Genomic DNA, 8,119 nt, shown 5'->3' with positions numbered 1-8,119 from the left:
TGGGGGGGGGGGAAATAATCTTGCACCGGGGCCCTTTGTTCCCTAGGTCCGCCACTGCAGAGAGCTTACATCTTCTCCAAATCTGCAAAGGAAAATAAGCTGTATTCCAATCTTGGTTTGTCAAACAATTTTATGATCCTCATCACATCCTGAACAAACTTCTCCCTCTAATGCATTTCATTCCCAAGAGCTTCAAGCTAAACACCGGTAAAAGTAAAAATTAAGCCATGCAGTGGGGAATCACCACTAAATGCTTGCTTTGGCTGTGAGGAACATAAAAAGCAACTACCGTGTTTCCCCGAAAGTAAGACCTACCCCGAAAGTAAGACCTAGCGCTATCTTTGGGGATTTCTGTAATATAAGACCTACCCCGAAAATAAGACCTAGTTCGGTGGTAGGTCTTATATTACAGAAATCCGCTAGGTCTTACTTTCGGGGTAGCGGCACATAAACTGAATTTTGAATCTAAAGACCGGCCGCAGCTCTCGCCCCGCCCACACGCCCGCCCACAGTCCCGCCCACACCGCAGCTGGCCGCAGCTTCCGCCCCGCCCACACGCCAGACGCAGCTCCCGCCTACACGCCCGACGGCCGCAGCTCCCGCCCGCACGCACGCACGATGGAAGCGGAGTATCATCCGCCGGGACCGGCAACAGCACGCCGCCTTCCGGGACCTCGTCTGGTCCTCCCCCAGCCAGGTAAGACATCCCCCGAAAATAAGACCTAGTGTCTTATTTCGTGCAAAAAAAAAAATAAGACACTGTCTTATTTTCGGGGAAACACGGTATACTTACCTTATTCCTCAGGCTTCCTCCCAGCTGCACAACCAGGCCCCTGAAGTTGCCTCTCTTTGCCACACCATCATTTTCAAACACTCCGACATAATCACGTACAACATCGAGGGCCTCACCTACCTCCTTCAAGTTACATAATCCCATCCTTGGTGTCAGGAAGTTTACATAGATGGTAATTTCTTAATTTACATGGCTAAAGGTGTAAATTGTTGTCAATCACCAGGGTAGAGATGTTAAAACGGCATTCTATGTGGAAGACAAATGATGTTGAAGGCCCCCATCCCTGATCTGGCATGGTTGCTCCAGTTTGATGTAGATGCTCTTTCACACCGCTTAAGAACCCAATGTCCTCTTTGTCCAAAATGTGCAACTCACTGTCCTCAAAAGAAAGTCAGTAGGACAGTGAAGTGCACATTTTGGACACAGAGGACAACTGGTTCATATGAAGTGTGAAAGAGGCTGTCTACATCAAACTAGAACATCTATTCCTGAACATGAGTGGGGGCCCTCAACAGCATCTGCCTTCCACATATGATGACATTTTAACATCTTTAACCTGGTGGTTTGACAACAATTCACACCTTTAGCTATGTGAAGCAAGGAAGTAATACCTATCCATTCTTACAGACACCAAAGATGGGATTATGTACCTAGAACAAGGTGGTTCCACAATGTTCACACCTCCCATTCTGTTCTTGGACAATCAACATCTACACATTCCATGGTGATTGGATTATGGTGTCTCTGCCGCCTGTGTGAATATAAATGTTGGGGTATCTTCTTGATACTTAATGGAACTAAAGAAGTGTCTTGGAGAAGCTATAAAACATCTTCAACATTTTAGAACTAGTCAGGTTAACTGTGACTCAAGTAGGAAACACATGGAGCATATTTTGGCCAATTGAGGAGGAATTGATCGAAGTTTGCTACGTGTGTACCCTATTCCATCGGCAGAAGTCAACCAGTAGATCAACTTTTGCCGAAGGAACATATTGGAAACTCTTCGACTAACGATGAAGCACCGCTTGGGTATTCTGACAGCTGGTATACAAAGCTTATAGCAGGAGATTCATCCATCCACGCCAAAGAATGAGGAATCTGTTATATTTTCTTCCTCCAGTCTGTAGGTTGAACATAGAAAATATAAGCATGTATACCTGGCTTATCTACTAACTACTACTAGCTATATCATGGATGAATGAGAACCTCATTCATCCATGGAATAGCTAATAGTAGTTACATAGTTACATAGTATTTGAGGTTGAATAAAGACACATGTCCATCAAGTCCAACCTATTGTGTGTGTGTGTGTGTGTGTGTGTGTGTTGTCTTAGCTTGTGTAGTAAGCTTTTATGAGGTACCGTATCAAAAGCCTTAACGAAATCCAGATATACCAAATAGTTAGTTAGTAGTTAGTCACACTCACTTACTTGAATAAATGAGAACCTTCACAGACATGGCAGGAAGAGTTTACTACTCGAGCATCCAAGGCATATAAGAAGTGCCTGTCTCAGCTCATCATATTACTTTTGGGTGAATTAAAGGAGAACTATGGGGTAAGTGTTTTTCCGCCATAGTGCTCCTAAGGGTCACAGGAGGACATAAACTAGCGTCCTCCCGTGACCCAAAGCTCAGTATATCGCGAGCTACAGCTTGCGGTATACTGAGACCGCCGCAGCCGGGACGGATCCCGACATTACTGTCGAGATCCACCCAGCTGCGTGATTAACGGTAGGCTCTGCCTTTCTAGAGAACAAAAGGGAACAGAGCGCCACCTCCGTGTGTAAAATCGTTTATTACAATAAATAAAACAAGGGATAAAGGTACTCACAAACAAACGTTTTCATCAGGCTTTAACAACAAACGAGAGGCCACACTGTCTGTTAACCCAACATGGTATCCCCCCGACTATGTAACATGGTAGCCTCGGGTCACATCACCAGCCACCGACCGCAATCAGCCAAGATTGACGCGTTTCAGGGGCAAGCCCCCTTCATCAGAATCATCTGCCTTTCTAGAGGCAGAGCCAGCTGTACCCGCCCCCTCCCTCGTCCGTTCCGCCAGTCAACAGTGGAAGATCGGAGCGGGGAGGGGGGGGAATCCCTGCAGGGAGCCGTGAGGGACAGTCACCACTCTGCAGGGACATGATCGAGAAGTGAGCGAGTGACGGTATGTGTTTGCTAACTTTCCAATCTATTGAGCCGACGTGTGACAGTTTCATTGTCACACGTCGGCTCGAACTATGAGGTTGAGTGAAAATCACTCACCTCATAATTCTTCTTTAACATTTCGAAGGCTTGCTATATTTAATGGGTTACAGCATAATATGAACGAGGGCCTAGAAAAACCGTCTCCAGGAAAGTGAGAAGGAATGTAATATCATTATGAATTCAGTTGACACCGTACATGCAATTAGAGTGCATTAAGGGGTTCCATTTCCCTGCTGGCTTGTTCCAACAGCACAGCATAGATGTTTAGAGAACAGAGACTCTTTCTAATAATCTGTAATTAGTGCGAGATTTACTTCCAGGTTCCTTTCTTCTAAAAAGTAGCCCCAGTGATAGATGTCAGAGCATCGTTATCTCCCAATTTGTAAGGCATCTGTATCTGACTGATCTGTTGTCTGACTCATTAAAGTGCCATTACCGGCCTGCGGGTCCAGCTGCGGTGGATATTTCACAGAGGTTGGGAAAGCGTTAACAGACGGATTCCTTTCATAACATCAGAGATCATTTTTTCCCATTTACAGTGGAGCTGAGTAGGTTTAGATCACCCCACCACCACCAGAGGCAGGGCCGGATTTCCCACAAGGCCAACCAAGGGGAAGCAGGGAGTAGAGGGGCAGCAGGGGTGGGGAATTCCTATCTCCCGATGCCTGGACATGCAGTTCTGGGCACCGGGTGGGTAGTTGTTCTCTACATTTAGCCCTGCTTTGGGCAAGCAGAGCTAAATGTACAGCGGGGAAGCCGAAGCTTGTTTTGTACAAGTCTATTGTAGTGAGCATGGGAAGAGCCCCCCTGCCAGGGTGCTAGTGTGTAGGGATAAATAATGATCTTTGCTGAATTACATTACTGGACTCCATTTTGTCTATGTAATATTATGCATAATGAAACATATTATGAAATGTATCTTCTAAGTAAATATGGTATAAGATAAGACACACCACCAGAAGTAAATGATATGACATTCTGGGTGTTGGCTGTTATCTTAAAGTGTTTGGAGAAATTGCCATTTTAAGAATTTTTAGTTTATCTACACTTAAACACTTGCTATGTGTACGTGAGGAACAAACAATGCTGATTTAGGATGTATTTCGAATTCTGTTAAACTGAACAATGATGTAAGCTTAATTTTTATCTATAAACTGTATAAACTAGAGCCTTTCCCCACCCACGTGTGTCAAATAAACCTGATGTGGATCTACTCACAGACTGTTGCTGCTTATCTCTTAAAATTCCCTGATCACTAGACAGCATTAAAGACCTTCCGGGGAACCCAAACCTGTCCCACCCTGCACAAATAAGGAAATCTGTTTTGAATGTAGTTGCATTTTAATAAATATATCTGTATTTAAATCTATCTATCTATCTATCTATCTATCTGTCTGTGTCTGTCTATCTATCATCTCTCTCTCTCTTTATCTATCTACTCTCTCTCTCTCTCGCTCTCCGTCTCTCTCTTATCTATCTATCTATCTATCTATCTATCTATCTATCTATCTATCTGTCTGTGTCTGTCTGTCTATCATCTCTCTCTCTCTCTTTATCTATCTACAGTCTGTCTCTCTCCATCTCTCTCCCTCTCTTATCTATCTATCTATCTATCTTTCTATCTATCTATCTATCTATCTATCTATCTATCTATCTATCTATCTATCTATCTATTATCTATGCATTTTAGCATTTTAATAAATATCAATTCTCTTTCTCTCTCTCTCTCTCTCTCTCTCTCTCTCTCGCTCTCATCTATCTACCTTCTCTGCATCATCACCTGCCTGCAGCAAGGCTAAAAGATGATCTAAGATAATTGTGGATGGTACTAATAAGTGAGCCGCACATATATGACTGTAACATAAAGAAGACCTATAGACCTATTTGTATGTTAGGTTCACCTAGATGAAATAATGTTTAAAGTGATATTAAAGGTCAAATGTTTTGTAAGCTATTTCAAATGCTGATGAAATCACTTACAATGGATGCAGCTTCTTGATGTTTAAAAGTTTTAGCATCCTGCAGAATCAGCTGATCCCCTTAGCTCTGTCCCTGATATCCTGTTTTAGGGTGGCTCCTTTTCCTTGCAGTGTCCCCACAAACACACAGGTACAGCAAGGCAAGACATTCCCCTGCTTAATTTATAGACATACTTTGCTGGGCAATATATACTTGTTTATATTCATTATTTTTTTTTTAAGTCTCAGAGTTCAATACTAATTTAAGCGTAACACTTCCAGATATTTTTTACCTCTCACAGAGAACACAGCGCTCCTCCTAACAACACCTTCATCTGCTTCTTTTTCTCCGGAAGGACAGAGCCATCTTTGTTCAGGCATCATCCAGGGTTGTGGAAATTCCTATGCTCCTTAGCTCCATCTAGTGGCCATGCAGTGCAGTGAAAACAAGAACCAACTTTTGAATAGGAAAAGATTTCCCTTCAGGGCCCCTGTTCTATCGAAAGTTCCAACTCCTCGAGTTCTCCAACCATCTGACTTCCGGTTTAGTTAGACGTAAGGCTGGGCACACACCTTACAACCATCGCAAGACTTTTGTCTTGCGATGGTTGTAAGGTACTTAAAAAACGTACGATCTGCCTATCTTGCATAGGCAGATCGTACTTGCGATGATCGCAAGCCATGCCCCCTGAGGGGCGGGCTTCCGATGACCACAATGCCGAATGGGCAGTGTATGCTTGCGCACAACGGCCCGTCCGGCTTTTATCATACGAACATGCTACAGACCCGCTGAAAATCGTACGATGCTCGGCGGGTTTTGAAACATGTCCGTAAGTTTAAAGTCATGCGACCTTACAGTAGTAGAGGTTGCACGGCTTCCACACACCTTACGATAATCGTACGATCGCTGGATTTCCCGCGATTATCGTACGATTATCGTAAGGTGTGTGGGGACCTTTAGAGGTTTGGCCGAGAAGGCTGTACTGCACGTGGGCCACCCGCGGCATTTCCCTATACACATACTACACAGCAATAAAGTATTAAAATGAACTAGGTTTTCACTAATCCAGCACGTTATTAATCTCAGTTGCCCCACTCAATATGGCCGCCGCTTGCAGCCATATTGAGTGGGGCAACTCAGATTAATAACGTGCTGTATTGCTGTAAACCTAGTTCATTTTAATACTTTATTGCTGTGTAGTATGTGTATAGGGAAATGCCGCGGGTGGCCCACGTGCAGTACAGCCTTCTCGGCCAAACCTCTTACTTCTAACTAAACCGGAAGTCAGATGGTTGGAGAACTCGAGGAGTTGGAACTTTCGATACATTTGTGCATGGACCTCAATGGATGAAATGAGTTTCCTGCAGCATTTTCAGCAATGCAGCTCCCATCAGGTGTGTTGTAGTGCTCTATAGCTCAGATAGGTTGGCAGCTATTGTATGTGTGCATGCATTGGGATGACATTCTAAACTAATTACTTTCTAATCGATTGGCAATGCACCTTAATGCACATAGTGCTGCAAGTTAACTTGTATCACAGTAACACATTCTACTGCACATTACCACAACGCACAGTTGTGATGCCAGCTTCAGTGTTTCAGCCACCTTGAGCATGATTAGGTAAAGTGCAGTGATGCAATTGTGCATTTGTCTCTCCATTCTGGTATTCCTCCAGCATCTTCCATAAGGGCTCCATCCTCCTGATACGTCTCTTCATGATGTCGTTTATTTCTAAAGCAAGCAATTTTACAGTAAATTTAACACATCAGCATGCAGAAAATGATGCACTGCTATCAAGCAGCCGCTCTCTCCAGTGATGTGTCCAAACAGATGATGCTTGGAATATTAAGAAATATAACCCTTTAATGATAGGCAGGCCACAGATGTCTGGATCACCATGGATTCCTGATCCCTGAAAAACATCAAAGAGCGTAATGTGCATCGAGGGCGACCAGGTACCTCATATAATATAACATCAGAAAAACAATCCTTTCCATGACAAAACAAAACACACCCCGGGGGCTCTTCACAAAGGGTCACATCGCTATGTAGGACACTTTTGATGAACTTTTGTTCTTTAACGGTTTACTTTTTTCATTTTCTTTTATAGGTTGAATTCCAGACAGAACAAAGATTACTGTAATGCATAGGCAATCCTTTTCCCTACAAGAGTTTGCTGTTCCTTTCTTTCCTAATGCAGCAGAGCCCTCAAAAATCCTCTGGAAAGTTGTGCAGCAAGGCAGTCATTTCAATTTTAAATGTATTTATCGAAATGTATTTATTTTATTATGTATTTATTATTATTCTATATTCTTTATTATATAAATTATACATTACATTATATATTACAGTTATTGTTATTATTTATATAAATTAGGGATGCACCGATACCGATACTAGTATCGGTATCGGTGCAGATACCGAGTATTTGGGTGAGTACTCGTACTCGCCCAAATGCTCCGATACCTAGCACGAGTACTTCCTGTATGAGGAAGCTGGGCAGTGCATCATTACACGCTGGCCGGTTTCCTGATTGGCCAGGAAACCGTTCCATGCTCTCTCGTCACTTGTGATGAGAGAGCATGGAGCCGACTTGCCGGCCAATCAGGAAGCTGGGTAGCGTGCAAGGACGCGCTGCCCGGCTTCGCGATTGGTCAGGAAGCTAGCAAATCCGGAAGTCGGGCGCCGTGTAATGACGCAGCGCCCGACATTCTGAGTGGCCGGGAAGCCGGCGTCATGCTCCCTCGTCATCTCATGAATCATAATATTAAGAAAGTGACCTTAAAGCATTAGTTTGTATTGCTTTAGAAAAAATGTGACCTGTCCCTTTAAGAAAAAGTATCGGTAATTGGTATCTGCGAGTACTTGATCAAAAGTATCGGTACTCATACTCGGTCTTAATAAAGTGGTATCGGTGCATCCCTAATATAAATTATGACGTTTATGTGCAACGCTTTACATACTGTACATTATTTATCACATTTATTACAAATATTACTATTGTTATTATATAAATGATGTGTGATTACATATATTATTACTATTTGTATTATTATTTATATAAATATGACAATTTATGCAATAATTTACACTGTACATTTTTTATCACATTTATTAAATGTATTTATTATTAATGATATTATTTTTGTTATAATTA

General features: G+C 42.8%; 1 protein-coding gene across 1 annotated transcript in view; it reads right to left on the bottom strand.

Annotated features, from left to right (window-relative positions):
- Positions 1–937, bottom strand: part of ST8SIA6 (ST8 alpha-N-acetyl-neuraminide alpha-2,8-sialyltransferase 6) — a 118,312-nt gene extending 117,375 nt beyond the window's left edge. The window contains exon 1 of the mRNA XM_018563994.1: positions 794–937. Within this exon, the coding sequence (XP_018419496.1) occupies positions 794–937 (144 nt within the window). The remainder of the gene's footprint in view (positions 1–793) is intronic.
- Positions 938–8,119: the final 7,182 nt, after the last annotated feature.

The sequence above is a fragment of the Nanorana parkeri genome, unplaced genomic scaffold, assembly GCF_000935625.1.
Source record: "Nanorana parkeri isolate BGI_ZX_2015 unplaced genomic scaffold, ASM93562v1 scaffold23, whole genome shotgun sequence".
Lineage (NCBI taxonomy): Eukaryota > Metazoa > Chordata > Amphibia > Anura > Dicroglossidae > Nanorana > Nanorana parkeri.
Note: the sequence above shows the minus strand (reverse complement) of the source record. Positions and strands in the feature narration are given on the sequence as shown.